Source organism: Tachyglossus aculeatus, chromosome 5 (genome assembly GCF_015852505.1).
Source record: "Tachyglossus aculeatus isolate mTacAcu1 chromosome 5, mTacAcu1.pri, whole genome shotgun sequence".
NCBI classification, from domain to species: Eukaryota; Metazoa; Chordata; class Mammalia; order Monotremata; family Tachyglossidae; genus Tachyglossus; species Tachyglossus aculeatus.
The window spans coordinates 96,894,250-96,910,811 of record NC_052070.1 but is presented as its reverse complement, the minus strand read 5'-3'; the positions used below and the strand labels follow the sequence as shown (position 1 = coordinate 96,910,811).

General features: G+C 45.5%; 1 protein-coding gene across 1 annotated transcript in view; it reads left to right on the top strand.

Annotated features, from left to right (window-relative positions):
- The window catches only part of ST8SIA2 (ST8 alpha-N-acetyl-neuraminide alpha-2,8-sialyltransferase 2), an 84,100-nt gene extending 80,656 nt beyond the window's left edge, over nt 1–3,444 (top strand). Inside the window, exon 6 of the mRNA XM_038746949.1 lies at nt 2,939–3,444. Within this exon, the coding sequence (XP_038602877.1) occupies nt 2,939–3,224 (286 nt within the window). The 3' untranslated portion in view covers nt 3,225–3,444. The remainder of the gene's footprint in view (nt 1–2,938) is intronic.
- Nucleotides 3,445–16,562: the final 13,118 nt, after the last annotated feature.

Genomic DNA, 16,562 nt, shown 5'->3' with positions numbered 1-16,562 from the left:
CCTGTTTCCTCATTTGTAAAATGGGGATTAAAAACCTGTTCTCCTTCCCCCTTAGACTGTGAGCCCCATGTGGGGACAGGGACTGTGACTGATCTGAATGAATTGTATATACCCAAGCACTTACCAAATACTGCTATTATTATGATTTGAGTATGGAGGGAATTTATCCTGCCACCCAGAATGTTTAGTGTCTTAGCCAAAATTTCTCTGGTACTAGCTTATCCTGAATGAAACTGACTGAATTGTTTCAGGGAAGGGGGCAGCAGATTACAGTAGCTTTGGCCTGTTGGGTAAAAGAATCCAACTGCCCTGGCTCCTGATACATACAGAAATACTTCCAGATCCTTAAATGGAGTCCCCTCTTATTGTTATAAAGGTACCACTGAACTGCCTGGTATTTTAGGTTTGAACCCCTGCTTCCCTGACATTCAGGGGCTGATGACCAATAAGCATTTCCATGTGTATATTGCCTTTGCAATCAGTGCAAAATCAAACAGCAAATAACAGAATTTTCCTCCCATTTTGGGGTGGAACCAGAAAGGCAGTTCAGCTGATGTGGTTGAAATAGTGGATTCCATGGCCTTCCTGTTGTCATAACCCTGCCAGGCCCAGGTGAAAACCACATCGGATGGGAAGCCAGCTGCACCCCAGCTGGAGCCTCATTGGGGATGACCATCTCTGCAGGCTGAGATAGCAGCTGGAAAACAAAGACAAGATCAAATGGAGGGAGTCTGCCCTTCCTGGAGGTCTTTTCCATTTGGAGCAGAATCCATCCCACTGCACACTGTCTGTTCTTGGCTAAAGGAGTCAGGAAAAAAGGAAAGCAGAGAAATAACCTCATCCACCAACTTGAGCACAGAGGTATGCACACACACACACACACACACACACACACACACACGTATACACTCTCTCTCTCCCTCTCTGTGTTGGAAGACATCAGCATTTCCCCAAAAACTGTTGTTCTAGAGGGAATTACCATTTTAATGGGTACCACTATCCTAAAGGGTAGCATTGTCTTTAAAGCTATGGCTGTCGAAAAGAGTAATATGCAGGTTCTCTCTTGTAATATGCAGTACAACTGAAGACTCTGAACAATAATAATAATTGTGTCATTTATTAAGTCCTCTTTACGTGCTAAGAGCTGGGGCAGATACAAGATAATTCTGTCCCATATAGGCTCACAATCTAAGTTGGAAGGGGAACAGATATTTAATTACCATTTTGCAGATGAGGGAACTGTGGCACAGAGACTTGCCCAAGGTCACACAGCGGGTGATAGAGGTGGGATTACAATCCAGGTCCTCTGACTCTCAGGCTCATGTTCTTTCCATTAGATCATGCTGCTTCCCTTTCTTTTGAATGGTTTGAATGACAGTGGGTCTGGCTGCCTCAGTTCCAACCTCAGTCCAGAAGTCACATCGGGAGAGTGATACTACAAAGCAAACCATATGCATGTGTGTGGATGTGTGTTTTTGATGTGGCAGAGACTATCAGAATCCAGGCTCTCACTTAATTCCAGACCAAGAACCTTTGCCTTTCCAAAACCAGGATCCCATTTTACCCTGGACTCTAGGGCACAGAAGCTCAGATCCCAATTATCCCACTCCTGGACCCTGCTTCTTTTAATCCTGGCCTCAGTCCATCTGTATTGCAGACCCCAGTTCACCCCATGCCAGACTCCAGGTGGAGGGGTGAGGCAAAGGACCTGGGTGTCAAAAGAGCCTCCTTCCTGGACAAGTGTTCTTTTCCCCAAGTACACACTATGCTTCCATAACTCTCCAGGTACAGGCCCAGGTCTCCCTCCTCCTCCACACCCTACTTCACCCACCCCCGTGGCAGTGACTTTACAATGCAGCCAGATTCACTCCTTCCTTTGATTCCTCTGAATCTCCCTCTTGTGCACCCCAACTTGTCCTGCTTTAGTTGGTGATTTCCTGGAATTTTCCTGGGAATTCCAGATCTTGAAGGTGCTGGTGGGTCACTGTGGCAGGCACAAAGTCCTCAGCCACTCAGAAGCTGGCCAATCTCTGGGATGCAGGGAGTGAGAAGGGAGTGAGGCACCATATAGTAAACTGGAGCATGTTGCTTGCCTTGGGAATGGCCAACCCAATGTAGCTGCCATTGGAGCATTCAGAATTCTGGAGACAGGGAATCACTGGGGCATTCTTCATGGAAAGTGAGGATGTTCCGTCTACAGTTCTTTAGGAGTCTCTGGAGGAGGAGGGGCAGGGAGGAGCTGGATGAGAGAAAAGGAAGAGGAAGAGGAGAGGAGGATCCTTCTGCATCACCTATGCATTTGGATCTGTGACTTCTGGGCATTTGGTATTTGCTCCACCCTCAACCCCAGAGCACTTATGTACATATCTATACATTATACATTATTTATATTAATGTCTAGACTGTAAGCTCACATAGGCAGGGAGCGTGTCTGCTAACTCTGTTGTATGGTACTCTCCCAAGACTTAGTACAGTGCTCTGAACACAGTAAGGACTCAAATACCATTGAATGATTGATTGAGGAGAGATTCCCTAAATGGGCTCCCCACAACCCTGAAGAATCTGTCTCCCACCCACGTCATTACTCACAGTTGAGAATAAGCTTCTTGAGGACAGGGACTATGTCTGCCAACTCTAATGTAGTATACTCGCCCAAATGCTTGGTACAGTGTTCTGCACACAGTAAACACTCAATAAATACCATGGATTGATTGATTAATGGATGGAGGACTTCCAGATTCAGGATTGTGCCAACACACACTGGAATTTTCATGAACTCTTGATCTCCTAGAGTCTGTGTCCCAGAAGTATGACGTCCTCCACAGCCTCAAGCTCACATTCCTGGCGTGGAAGCTGGTTCCACGAAGCCAAGTCCCCTGTGGGCCTGTAACATCGGTCATGTGCTCACTGAACTTTTGTTTTCATTCTCCCTCTGCAGGTACTGGCTGACAAATAGAGTGCACATCAAGAGACCCACCACAGGTCTACTGATGTACACCCTGGCCACACGCTTCTGCAACAGGATCTACCTCTATGGCTTCTGGCCCTTTCCCCGAGACCAGAACCAGAAGCTCGTCAAGTACCACTACTATGACAGCCTCAAGTACGGCTACACATCGCAAGCCAGCCCCCACACAATGCCTCTAGAATTCAAAGCCCTGAAGACCTTGCATCAGCAGGGAGCTTTGAAACTGACCGTCGGGGAGTGCGATGGGGCCACGTAAAAGGCGGGCTGGGCGTTCTCCGTGGCTCACACTCCTGCAGGTTACACCACGGGCAGAAGGGGGCGGACGCCAAAGACAATAGGATGAGCAGGAGCTAGTGGTTTTCTTTGTTCAAGTGTAAAAACAGTGACCAGAATATATATACCCACATATATATTGACCTGAGTATTATAACTGTGTGGCGTTCATCCACAAGGGAAGGTGGACACGCTCCCCTGGGCTGGGGGCTTGGGTGGGGAGGGACGCACGAAGCTCAAGAAGAAATCAGCTCCTTGACCTGGAAAGCATTATGATCATCTCCGAGGTGGTCTCGGGGCCGACACGCTAAGCTGAGTGTCAGAGCTGCCCTGGGCCAATGGAAGGAGGGGATCTGAGAACTTTCGTGAGGCTGGCAGCCCCGTCCCAGAGTAAAAGTGGCTGGCATTCTGGGCAGAGTGGGTTGTTGGGCTCAACGGAGCTGGGGCGGACAAGGATCCGAGCAATGAAGGACGGGCTCTACCTGAGGACCTCATTCTTCCTCTCCAATGGGATCTCTCCCGAGGCAAGCTAGCGGCTGCCCATCCGAAGCCAGCTGATCATTTCCAACATCAGAAGGACCCCCTAGGATGAGGAGGAATAGCACTGGTTTTCAGGCCACCACCCAGGCCTTTTGTGGCTGGGACTGAGAAGGCATGTGGTCCTGAACCCAGGGCCCAGGTCCAAACCAGAGATCTTCTGATTAATGTGATTCCTGGAGTTTGGGCTCTTGCTGAGGGGCTGGGATCGTCGGGGCATGCCCAGCTAGGGAAGAAGAATGCCAAACGGTGGGATATTTGTCCTTGACCATGTCTATCCATTCCTTTGGGAAGAGAGGCAGGATCTAGTGGTTGGCACAGAGAGTCGAAGAAAGGAATTCCTACTCCATCTGATCTCATACCATCGTGGCTTCCTTTTCAGTTTCCTCTCATTTTCTGCCAATTGGCCTTCCTGTTCTGGAAGGAGGGGAAGGGGTTGAAAACTCCCAACGTCATGAAGGACACCACCAGGATAGCTGTTGTCTCTTGAAAATGTCACAAGGTCATCCCCGTCAGATTTCTCCATCAGCCCCATAGTCCTAAAGCTGAAAGAATTTGAAATATCTCGTCTCACATCTCAGCACTGGCCTTTCTTTGTCTGTTCCTCGTGCTGTGCATTAGGTGGTCAGAGCTTTCTCATCCTTTTCCACTTCTGATTGTCCTGCTGAACAGTGCAAGGCACTGGGATCTGGGTTTCTAACTCAGCAGGGACATTGCTCCCCCTTGGCAGCTGTAATTATTTGGAGATTTGGTGAAATGACTTTTATTCCCATTAGAGTCTGTATACTCTATTTTGCTTTGGGTTTTTTGTTGTTGTTGTTTTTTTAATTTTAAGCATAAAGCCAAATTTAAGACTCAAATTACTGGACACAGCATCACAGGGAAATCTGAGCTGTGAGCCAGTGACTATGAAAAGGGGAAACAGAGGTCATGTGTGGAGTCGTAGACTGGATTGTGGGCCTTGGTTTTGACATCTCTTGGCTGGCCTCCCTTGATTAATCACATCCACTTAAAAATTAGTTGAGGGGCTGAGTGTTATTATCTTGAAGGAAAAGGGAGTGGAGGAAAGAACTGTGATTTGATTCTAAACAGAGGAAACTGGTCTTAATTAATCAGTGGCGGTTCAGGACAGGACATTGCTTCTGAATTAATGACTAGCTGAGTGGTACTGCCCCTTAAAGCAGAGGCCTGGTGCCAAGGTTGATCCTTGGGGAAGGGAATGATTGCCATTTTAAACCTACATTTGTCTTTAAAAGTATTTCATTTTTAACTTTCCATGATAATTATGATTGTGGTATTTGTGGAGCATTTACCATGTGCCAGGCACTATATTAAGTGCTGCTGTTGATGCGTGATAATCAGGCTGGACTCAGAGACCCTGTCCCTCATGGGGCTCATAGTCTAAGGAGGAGAAAGAACAGATGTATTTATTTCCTATTTTGCAAATGAACTCTCTGAAATACAGAGGAGGTAAGTGACTTGTCCAAGGTCACACAACAGGAGTCAGGTCTCTTGACTCTCATGCCTGTGCTCTTTCTACTAGGCTACACTGGTTTCAAAAACAACAAAACATCAGACCATAAGGTCAGTTTCTGACCTCAGGTTTTAGGAGTATCTGAAGCAGGCAGATGCCCAACCCAGCAATTTTAAGACTCTCTTCCTCTCACTTTGTGAGGCTTTATGTTGATTTCCAGCTGGCCTAACCCTGTCCGAGACCAAAACAGAAGCAGAAGTTTTTTCTGTCTGTTTTTGATCATGTTAACACAGAGCCACCCTCTGCTGTCCCTCCAGTGGCTAAATTCCATGTCTTCAACATGGCAGGAGGGTTCATAGGGAACTGGGGGCAACATGATGGTTCTGAAGTTGGGCGGGGGGGGGGGGGGGGGTGTTCAGAGATCCCATCACCCCTTCTCAGAGAAATGCTCCTTAATCAGCCAAATTTGGGTTTGCTTCCATGAAATGGCACCTGTGACATTGTCCCCTTAAACCGCATGCCCAGGGTCACTTGTGCATTGTCACATGCATTTTCTTATCTGGAGTCTGTGAAAGGCACCATCAATGGCCATCCTAGTGACCAGTCAGGCCATCAGACTGGGGATAGAATGGCCAGGGTCTGCAGAACCAATGCATACTGGGCTCTATCCGGGGGAAGCAGTTTAAGATAACTAAGATAACTATTTAAGATAACTACTAGTTATAACTATTGCAGCTGGAGTTTTCTATTAATGAGTCCCTTCTGCCATCCCAACCAAGCCCAGTAATAATGCCCCCTCCACCCTCAATACCTGATTTGGTCAAGGCTGCCAGATAATAATAACAATAATAATAATAATGATAATAATAATAATGATAGTACTTGTTAAGCACTATGTGCCAAGCACTGTTCTAAGCACTGAGGTAGATACTAGTCAGTCTTGTTGGACACAATCCCTGCCCCACATGAGGCTCATACTCTTAATCCCCATTTTATGAGGCCCAGAGAAGTTAAGTGATTTGCCCAAGGCCACACAGCAGACTTGTGATGGAGCTGGGATTAGATATACAGCATCAGTTCTACCAAATGGCTTCAGGGGTTGTTGGACAATTTCATCTTCTTAAGTGGTACTGGTTTAGTGCTTACTGTACATCAAACACTGTACTAAGTGTTGGGATGGATACAAGATAATCAGGTCACAGTCCCTGTCCCACAAGGGGCCATGCAAGATTTATCCCACATGGGGAATTGAACTTTCCTTTCGGGAGGCATATACTTATGTAGTTAATTCCACAAGGAGAAGCACCTAGCTCCCACCCCATGAACACTTCCCACTCAGGAGGAATACACTCGAGCAGTTGGAACGGTCCCCAACTTTTAGCAGCTGGTGGACTCTGGAAGTTGATACTGCTTGTCTCCAGGAGCTAACTTCCAAATCACCCAGCAATTGAGTTTCCTCCCTGATACTCACTTTTCCTTGCTCCAGGGAAGAGGTCCACTCAGTCACTTGGAACCACACAGGGTCCGACAGATCCTACCTCAACTCTGGGTACAGGTGACTCGCCAAATCCATGTGATAGAGTTCCAACCTATTACCAAGAGTTCATGGTGAACCTTCCCCAGATATACCCTGCTACTTTCCGATCCTCTTCCCTTCCATTGGTTGTATCTGGAGGAGGGGGAAAGGATCATGTAAAGAGACCCACTGGAATTCACTCATTCAGCTTAAATTGTTCAGCCTTATTGCTCACCTGGCTCTTGAGGTCAGTAGCATCAGGAGTTAGGAGGTGTGTTTCTTTACTCAACTGCTTCCTATAGCTCACTACCAACCCCTCCCAGTTAGTGAATTTACCTTGCTAATCTGGTCAAGGTGTGACTGGAGATACTTAAAATCCCCCTCCTGGGAAGCAACATGGCCTAGTGGATAGCGCTCAAGCCTGGGAGTCAGAAGGACCTGGGTTCTAGTGCCAGCTCCACCACTTGTCTGCTCTGAGATTTCAGGGAAGCCACTTCACTTCTCTGTACCTCCCCCCTAGGGAACAGAGGTAGCACTGACCCCAGTTTAGCAGTTTAATGGACATACAGAGTCTCTAAGACAGTATGTCCAAAACCATTAAGTAGTCAGTGCCAAGTTCTAACCATTGGTCAGCATTCCCTCCCGGGAGAACTTCTGATATAGAAATATTGTTAATCTTCCCAGTTGAGGGTGTATCTTCTTTCAACCTTGAACAATTTTTAAGACTTCAATCTAATTTTTAAGACTTCAATCTGGGATGGAGGCTTCTTTCTACAGGGGCATGTGGACGTGAGAAACTGGTTGCTGCTTTCAAGGCCTGGCCACCCATTGGAATGCTGCCTTTCCTGCCACCTTTTCCAGTAAAGGCTTGGAAATATGAGCCAAGCTTTTGGGCCACATGCCAAACTTAGAGTGGAAGGGGAAAAAAAAGCGCATCTGTGCATGCATTAGCTTTACAGTGAAGATTGTTCTAAGGAATTTGTCCTTCCTTGATTCACAAACTGGGCCCTGACATACTGTGAATAATTATCCACTTCACTGGCCCTCTGAGACTGGGTCAATCCATGGACATGGAACATGTCTGCTAATTCTGTTGTATTCTCCCAAGCACTTAGTATAGTGCTCTATGCTATACTAAATGATTGTTTGATTGGCATTTAGTGAGTGCTTTTCATTCAATCATATTTATTGAGTGCTTGCTCTGTGCAGAGCCCTGTACTAAGCACTTGGGAGACTACAATAGAGCTGATAGACAAGATCCCTGTCCTGGAGGAACTTACGATCTAGTGGCTATTCTGAATGACACCAGCACATCATCTACATGACTCAAAAGTCCACTTGAGTCTCCATTCTCTTGATTTTTATTTAATGTGAAATACAGAATCCAGCCCAACGTGTATTATTTTTAGACTGAATTATCTGGATGACTTGCATCCGTAGACCAGAGTCCAGAAGAACGCTGTGCATGAGCGCAAACCACTGGAAATATGCTTCTCGACTTCAGAGAAAAATTCCACAAACTGGGTGGAGACAGAAGACATTTGGATTTTATCAGAAAGAGTGAGATGGAGTTCCAGGTCTTTTTTTTTTAATGGTATTTGTTAAACACTTACTATGTGCCAGGCACTGTACTAAGCACTCGGGTAGATACAAGCTACTCAGGTTGGACACAGTCCATGCCCCACATAAGGCTCATTGTTTTATTACCCCATTTTACATATGAGGCAATTGAGAAGCAGCATAGCCTAGGGGAATGAGCCCAGGCCTGGGAGTCAGAGAACCTGGTTTCTAATCCCCACTTGGCCACATGTCTGCTATGTGACCTTGGACAAGTCACTTAACTTCTCTGTGCCTCAGTTTCCTCATCTACAGAATGGGGATTCAATACCTCTTCTCCCTGCTACTTAGAACTGTTAGCCCCATGTGGGACCTGATTGTCTTGTATCCACCCCATTCATTCAGTTGTATTTATTGAGCATTTACTGTGTGCAGAACACTGTACTAAGTGCTTGGGAAGTACAAGTTGGCAACATATAGAGACGGTCCCTACTCAACAATGGGCTCACAGTCTAGAAGGGGGAGACAGACAATAAAACAAAACATGTGGACAGGTGTCAAGGTGTCAGGTTGTCAGCTCTTAGTACAGTGTTTGTCATATAGGAAGTGCTCAACAAATACCACAGTTATTATTAGGGAAGTTAAGTGACTTACCCAAGGTCACCAGATGAGTGGTGAAGCTGGGATTAGAACCCAGGTCCTCTACTCTCAGGCCTGGACTCTTTCCTCTAGGCCACATTGCTTCCCTGCAGATCTTAATAAATCTTTGCTACTGCTGCTACTAATGGTGCAGGAAGCCATCCAGCCAGATGGCACTGGCATCAACCTGCTCCAGGATGCTGCTGTTTGATGAATCTCTTCATGCCTAATTAAGGCTCCCCTTCCAAACTGAATGGGAAGTTTATTTATTCCAGTCAGATGGGGACTCAGACGTGTGTCTTACTTCAAGCACGTCCTTAATAGCATCCCTAATGATGGTGACAGCGGCTGCTGTCCAATCCCAGACTATCTGCCTCTCTGTTCCTCTTCTTCATTATCTCCTCCCCCATCACTGCTCTTCATCAGTGCTCCTTTGGTCTTTATTACTGTCTGCCCAGAGAGACCCCAGTAAGCCAGCTGAAATGACTCACCCAAGGCACACTCTGGGCAATGAGCAGAGCTGGGGTTAAAACCCAGGTCCTCTGATTCCCAGGCCCATGGTCTTATCACTGGACCACCCTGCTTCTGATCTCCTGATCTGCCTTCATTGCTCTGCCAATTTGCTTCTCTCCTGAACTCCACATACTTGTTTATTCCAGCCCAGAGGTGGGACCTAGGGGCCGGGATTTTACAGGACTCCTTTCTCCACCCACTTCCAGGAATAATGACCCTGTAAAGCTGGGGGTAGGGACTCTACCATAGCTAGCTAAGATCCCAGCATACATTCTCCAAGCCCCCTAATCTATAAATCGGAGCCCATTGGAACTGCATTGGATGATCTTTCTGAGATGGACACCTTAAACGAGCTCAGGGAATGAGCCGCCTTGATCCCTCGTGCTAATCTCACTCCTGCTCATAGACCTGGTTTCACCCTGCAACATTCCAAAATTAACCCATTCACCCAAGTGAAATTCCCAGTTCAGGAATGCCAAACTCATTTTTCCTTCTTGAGACTTCCTGACCTCTGGTGAAAGCTGACCCACGTTCTAGTGGTAGGGAAAGGCTGAGCGTGTCACAGTTAAACAAAATAAAAGTAGAACACCCCAGAGAGTTTCAGGGCAGATGCCCAGGATAGGGGAAGTGCGTGGGATCCACTTCCGCCTTAAACTCTGAGTCAGACTTGGGAAAACACAGATCATGTGTTGCGATTCTCGACATTCGACGTCCTGCTGTGTTTTCCAGACAGATTTGCTTAACTCCTCCTGCTTTGGGAAGAGCCTTTGGGTTGGAGGTGGCTGGGGGAAGTGGGGAAATAGCCTGTACTATTCTTGGATTGCTGAGCTGCATTCCATATGGGGCCAGCGCGGAAGCATATGGAACGCCATCTGCTAGATGGGGCTGGCCGGTCCGTGGATAGTTCTTAACGCAAGTAGAAGCAGCCAACATTGGTCTGCCTCCAGCCTAAAAAGAAAGCCAATGATTTAAATATTGTCTGAAACCACTGAAATGAATTGCACCTAATGACAACTCATTTATATCCAGCATAATTTTATAGGTGTCAGCGTGGTGTACAATAACGAATTAGGGGAGGGGAGAGGGCATCTGGAGTGCTTATTCGACAGTCTCTGTCTTTTTTCTAGCTGAGCCTCTTGCCAGCCAAATTTTGTTACACTATTTGAGCGCATATTGGACCAAGGACTGGGTCTGAGTTGATTATCTTGGATCTACCCCAGTGCTTAGTAAAGTGTTTGGCACATAATAAGTGCTGAACAAATACCACAGTTGCTCTTCTTCTCATTATTACTATTATTATTGTTAGTAGAAAATAAAAAGTGCCCTTAAACTTTGATAGTGAGCTATTTACCCTCTGAGACTGTGGCTTAGTGGATAGAGAACGGGCCTGGGAATCAGAAGGGCCTGGGTTCTAATCCCTACTCTGTCACATGTCTGCTTTGTGACCTTGGCCTAGTCATTTAACTTCTCTGGGCCTCAGTTACTTCATCTGTAAAATGGGGATTAGGAATGTGTGCCCCATGTGGCACAGGGACTGTGTTCAACCTGATTAACTTGTTCCTACCCCAGTTTTTAGTACAGTGCTTGGCACACAATAAGTGCTTGACAAGTATCATTATTATTATCATAATTATTACCAGATTCCAGATGAAACTCCTCAAGCTCAATCAATCAATTAATGACATTTAATAAACACTTACTGCTTACAGAGCACTGAACTAAGCATTTGGGAGAGTACAGTTCAAAAATTAGTAGACATACTCCCTGCCTACAGTGAGCTTACAGTCAGAAGGGAGAGGCAGTCATCAACTTGGCCTAGTGGAAAGAGCACAGGCCTAGGACTCAGAAGGACCTGGGTTCTAATCCCGGCTCCACCATTTGTGGGCTGTGTGACCTTGGGCAAATCACTTAACTTCTCTGGGCCTTAGTTACCTCATCTGTAAAATGAGGATTAATGCTATAAGCCCCATGTGGGACACAGACTGCGTCCAACCTGATTAGCTTGTATCTTCCCCAGCACTTAGAAGAGTGCTTGACACATAGTAAGCGCTTAACAAATACCATCATCATTATTATTATCACTATAAGTAAATAAATAAAATAAATTCAGGATGGAATAGTTTGGGAGTGAGAGATGTGAATGGTGGGGAGCGAAGGGGAGAGCGGAAGGAAGTCGTAAGAGGTAGCCCCCAATTCCCCTGACAGAATAATCACCAGGACTTTTGCCTTAGGCAGCAGACCAGCACTGAACTTGATCTTAGTAGAGCCAGAAATGGCTACCCTTCTATTGATTTTGGAATAATAAAATGATAAGGAATAATAATGGTATCTGTTAAGAATTTACTATGTACTTTACTAAGTGCTGAGCTAGATATAATTAGGTCACGCCCTGTCCCAAATGAGGTTCATAGTCTAAGCATGGGGACGATCAGGTATTGAATCCCCATTTTAACAGATGAGAGAACTGAGGAACAAAGAAGTAAGTCACTTGCCCAAGGTCATATAACCGGCAGGTAACAGAAGCAGGATTAGAACTCAGGCCTCTTGTGTCCCCTACCTGTATCACTAGACTTAAGAGGAGGAAAGCCACTTTTCCCAAGGGAGCGCATAGATGTCAACATTTTATCTTGAGTGTCAATGCTCCTAGAAGTTGGGAAATCTGAGTATTGAAGAGAGAGGCAGCCAGGATCTCATAGAAATTAAGAGGCAACCAGTGTTTTAGGAAGACGGAGAAATAGCCAATGACCCGGAGTACCAGAGAGACAAACTGAGCCTGGGGAAGGAGGGGACAGGAGGGCTACACAGATGTCTGGGTCACAGGTCTTGGGTTGCAGGTAGGGTCGTAGCCACTGTTGGAGGGAAGGAGGGGAGGCCACTACTTAAGGACAAGCTCTAGCCATGAGATGTTGGAAGGTGGCCTGCAGGCACTCTTAGGGACACTGGAGTGTGCAGAGTCACACTGGGCCCCATTTTGAGCCGCCATTTTGGAGTGCTCAGCCTCTGCCTTTTTGCCACCATTCTTTAGAGAGGGCAGTGACTTTCAAGTGTGCCAACCCTCATGGATGACATGCCAGCAGCAAGGGTCTGCACTGTGAATTGGGTGGCCAAATTTGCCACTGGTCCTGCTTTTCCAGGGCTGACTCCAGGGGGAGAAAACTGATGGCGTCATTGTCACAGATAATAAGCTACACGGTCCATTGCCCCTGTGAAGCTTTGAAGCTTTTGCAGGCAGTTTCTGGGGCAGACCAGAGCAGGCTTTTCGTTCCTGGGAAGCAAGGAGAAACCTCAAAGCCCTCCCATCAACGGAGCCCCTGGACGGGAAGTGATTTTTCTTCCAAGAAAGAAGCCTGAATAGTCAGACAAAATCTTTGTTGACCCAAACAAAACAAGACTTCAATCTCCTCCCCTATTCAAGCTGGTCTAAGATGGATGACTGGAACCAGGCCAGAACCTGGATGACATTAGTCACATCCAAACCAGAACTGATCTGAAGAAAGTTCCTGACCAGAAATGTCAAAACCCTGAGGATTCAGATAAATGTTCAGAAAATATGTCCTGGTTTCCTTACCATCTCCCTTTGCAGGTCAGAACAGGAGAGTAATTTACAGAACGTAATTAAGGTCCTGTAACAAATGAAGACTAATTAGTCTCTCATCATTTGCTGGAGGGTTCACATTTCATCTGGACCTGCTCCAATCTGTCTTAGATCTATTTTTCATGATTCCTTAAGCATAGATTCTTAGTCACCTTTTGGTCTGGTAGTGATCCTAGCAGGAGAGTAGCAATGGAGAAAGATTTCTTGGCCAGCCCTTGGCTTAGCTTGTGTTAAGGCCGGGATGGCACTGAAAACCATTTTAATTATTACTGGCAGATGTCATTTTCATAATTATGTACAATAAGTCACTTGCTTTCATTTAGGAAGAACAAGGAAAGGTAGAGGTCAAGGTTGCTGAAGCCTGAATCCTTTCAAGAAACCAGATTTCTTATAACATTTCTGTCTGTGTGTGGCCTTTGGTAGCGTGTCTCTATGTGTGTTTGTGTGCATGTGAGTGTGCCTTTGATTTGTTTATAGCTTAATTTGAAACAAGTTACAGAAATGGTCGCATCTGTTTGCTCTATGGTTTACCATTCTCAAGATTGTGATTAAAGGTGTATTAGAATGTTGTTTGAAAATCTACACTTTTTTTTAAACCATCAACTGTCCTTCTTTAAGAAAGGAATTAAAGGGCAGAGTACTTGAATAGAAGCTGTTTTGGGATCGTTATTTCCCATGGAAACTTCCAAAATTTTTCTCTTTCTCCATCTGCACCCTTGGTAGGAGGTCCACTAAGATGCAGTTTGCTTCTGGACCATGTACTGGCACACCAGGATCACAGTTTCATTAACTGTCCCTACCCAGACTTACGATAGTCATGTTAATAATAATAATAATAATAATGATAATAATAATAATAATAATGGCATTTGTTAAGCACTTACTATGTGCAAAGCACTGGAGAACGGTATGTCTTCGATGGCAGGGAATGAGGAGATGGAGAAAATGTGCTGACAGGCTTATCAAGGCTTCTGATTCTTTGAAGAGGGGAGATGGGATGGTTTTACTGCCAACAAGGAGTCAGAAGAGCAGTGGCTGGGCCAAACAACGACAAAAATAAATTGGAAGGATCTGAGCATTCACATGAAGAAGGAGCATGGCTCAATGGAAAAAGCCCGGGCTTTGGAGTCAGAGGTCATGGGTTCAAATCCCAGCTCCGCCACTTGTCAGCTGTGTGACTTTGGGCAAGTCACTTCACTTCTCGGGGCCTCAGTTACCTCATCTGTAAAATGGGGATTAAGACTGTGAGCACCACGTGGTACAACCTGATCACCTTGTATCCCCCCAGCACTTAGAACAGTGCTTTGCACATAGTAAGTGCTTAATAAATGCCATTATTATTATTATTATGAATAGTTCCCACACCTCCAAACCCCAGTGTCCTGTTTTGACTCAGAACCTTTCCTTCCCTTCAGTTTCCTTGGTGAATAGGGAAGAGTTGCTTTTAAGAGTTTTAAAATACAAGGGCACCTTTTCTTTCTCTTAGAGGTGTGGCCCAGAGATCAATCAATCAATCAATCGCATTTATTATGTACTTACTGTGTGCAGAGCACTGTACTAAGTGACTGGGAGAGTACAACACAATGATATAACAGACACATTCCCTGCCCACAAAGAGCTTATAGTCTAAACGATGATTTCCCAGCCCTCTTGGAGCACCTGAAGAGAGGAAGAGAGAAGGAAGTTGCTTCCAAAGTGACAAAGAGTGACTCTGAAGTTTGGCAGTGGTCTTGGACAGAGAAAGATATACTTTGGTGAGTAAGGATTGCATGGGTTGGGGATGAGGAGATGTGGAATATTGGAAAAAGAAACAATTTTCTTGAGAAAAGAGGAATGACATAGTACAAGAAATTCTTTGTCACTTCTGTACTATTTTTAAAAAAGTTAAGAAAGCATTTATCAAGTCCAACTCGAGGCAACGTTTTCCTACAACAGCAACAGGAGGGAGAGATGAAGTTTCAATATCTCCTGAGGAGACCTGGATATCATTTGTTGTTTTTTGCTGCCACCCTGGAAGCTTGGGTGAACGTGAGTCAGACCCAGAGGACTTCAATATTCCCCTTGCCTTCACCCCGAACCCCAGGTGAATCTTGGAGGGCACACTGGGGCAACCATAGGGGATAGATTAGCACAAGAAATTTCCAAGCATCTTAGAGGTTTTATTCCCTGCCTCCTCAACAATCCAGAGAAATCCCCAAAAGGCAGAACGGTTCTGAGCCCCTCCCCTTAGATTCCAGTCCCTGAGAGGCCTCGTTCAACCCACTTTGACTTGGACCTTTGGCCTCTGACCTAGGGGTGTTACTTGTTTTAGTTGTGACGAACATAAAAGCAGTGCAACAGGAACAGGAAATCCAACCAAAGAATGGCCCTCCACTCTCAATCCATTCACCCCTTTGTGTCCTGTTTCTGTGATTTTGGCAGTATCCAAAAAGTCCCCACCCCTTGACCTATTGAACAAACTTGGCGGTCAAGTTTTCTTCAACGCCTCAGGTGTCTTTTTTCCTTGACCTGGTTTTTTTTGGGGGGTCAAGGGTCAATCTGTATCCTCATTACTTCTAATATCAGTCTTAGCCTTCATGATATTTAAATTTTCCTTGGGCCCAAGAGGCTGTTTTCCCAGTGCTAAAGCTGTGAGCCACTGTCCCCCATCCCTCTTACCATGAACTGAATACCAAACACAGCTGTGGAAGTCTCTAACAAGTAGTTGGGAGTTCAGGAGACCTCAGAGGAGTGAGGCATACTAAGTTGGTAGCTTAAAGGATGACCTCTTCAAATTTAATGAGAAATGCTTAGTCTCCAGGAAAAAAAACCCATAAAAATCCCAACATTGAATAACTATTCAATTAAAGCTTCCTAGAGATATTCATTTAACGTCCATGTTTGACATTTGTTCATGTAGGTAAGATTTGAGCTGTAAAAGTAAGCCTTCCAAGAAGGCAGATTGACATTTTATTGAGTTTTATTCTGTAATTTTTGCTCTTTTTTTCTTTTTTTATAGTTTCAGTATTTTCCAGGGCAACCAAGAGAGGAGGTGGGCCAGGGCAGAGAAGGGTCTGCTGAAGGAAGCTGAAGAACAGTAGAGATTAGCAGTGGGGGAGGCACTTTGCCATACAGCTTGAGGAATGTGGATTCTTGTGGCTACATGTGGGTGACCCTTGCCCTCCAATCCCACTTTATTATTTCCTTTAGATGGAGCATTTAATAAGATACAGGAACAGAATTTGGTTCAGTGGGATATGATTGGTTCAGCGGGATATGATTGCCATGGCAACCTTTCCTCCGAGGTTATCCAAATCAGGTAGCGACGGCAAAGATAAGTTAAAGGTCACCCCTGCAGAGAAAGATGGGCATTGATGAAGTATTTTAACAAGGCCCAAAGGAGCTGATATTTGAAAACTACGTATAGGGGCTCAGTTGGAGTCTGGGAACACTAAGCAAAAGAGAAGAGGACAGGTGTTGAGATATTGCCAAGGGCATATGTTGGCTTGGT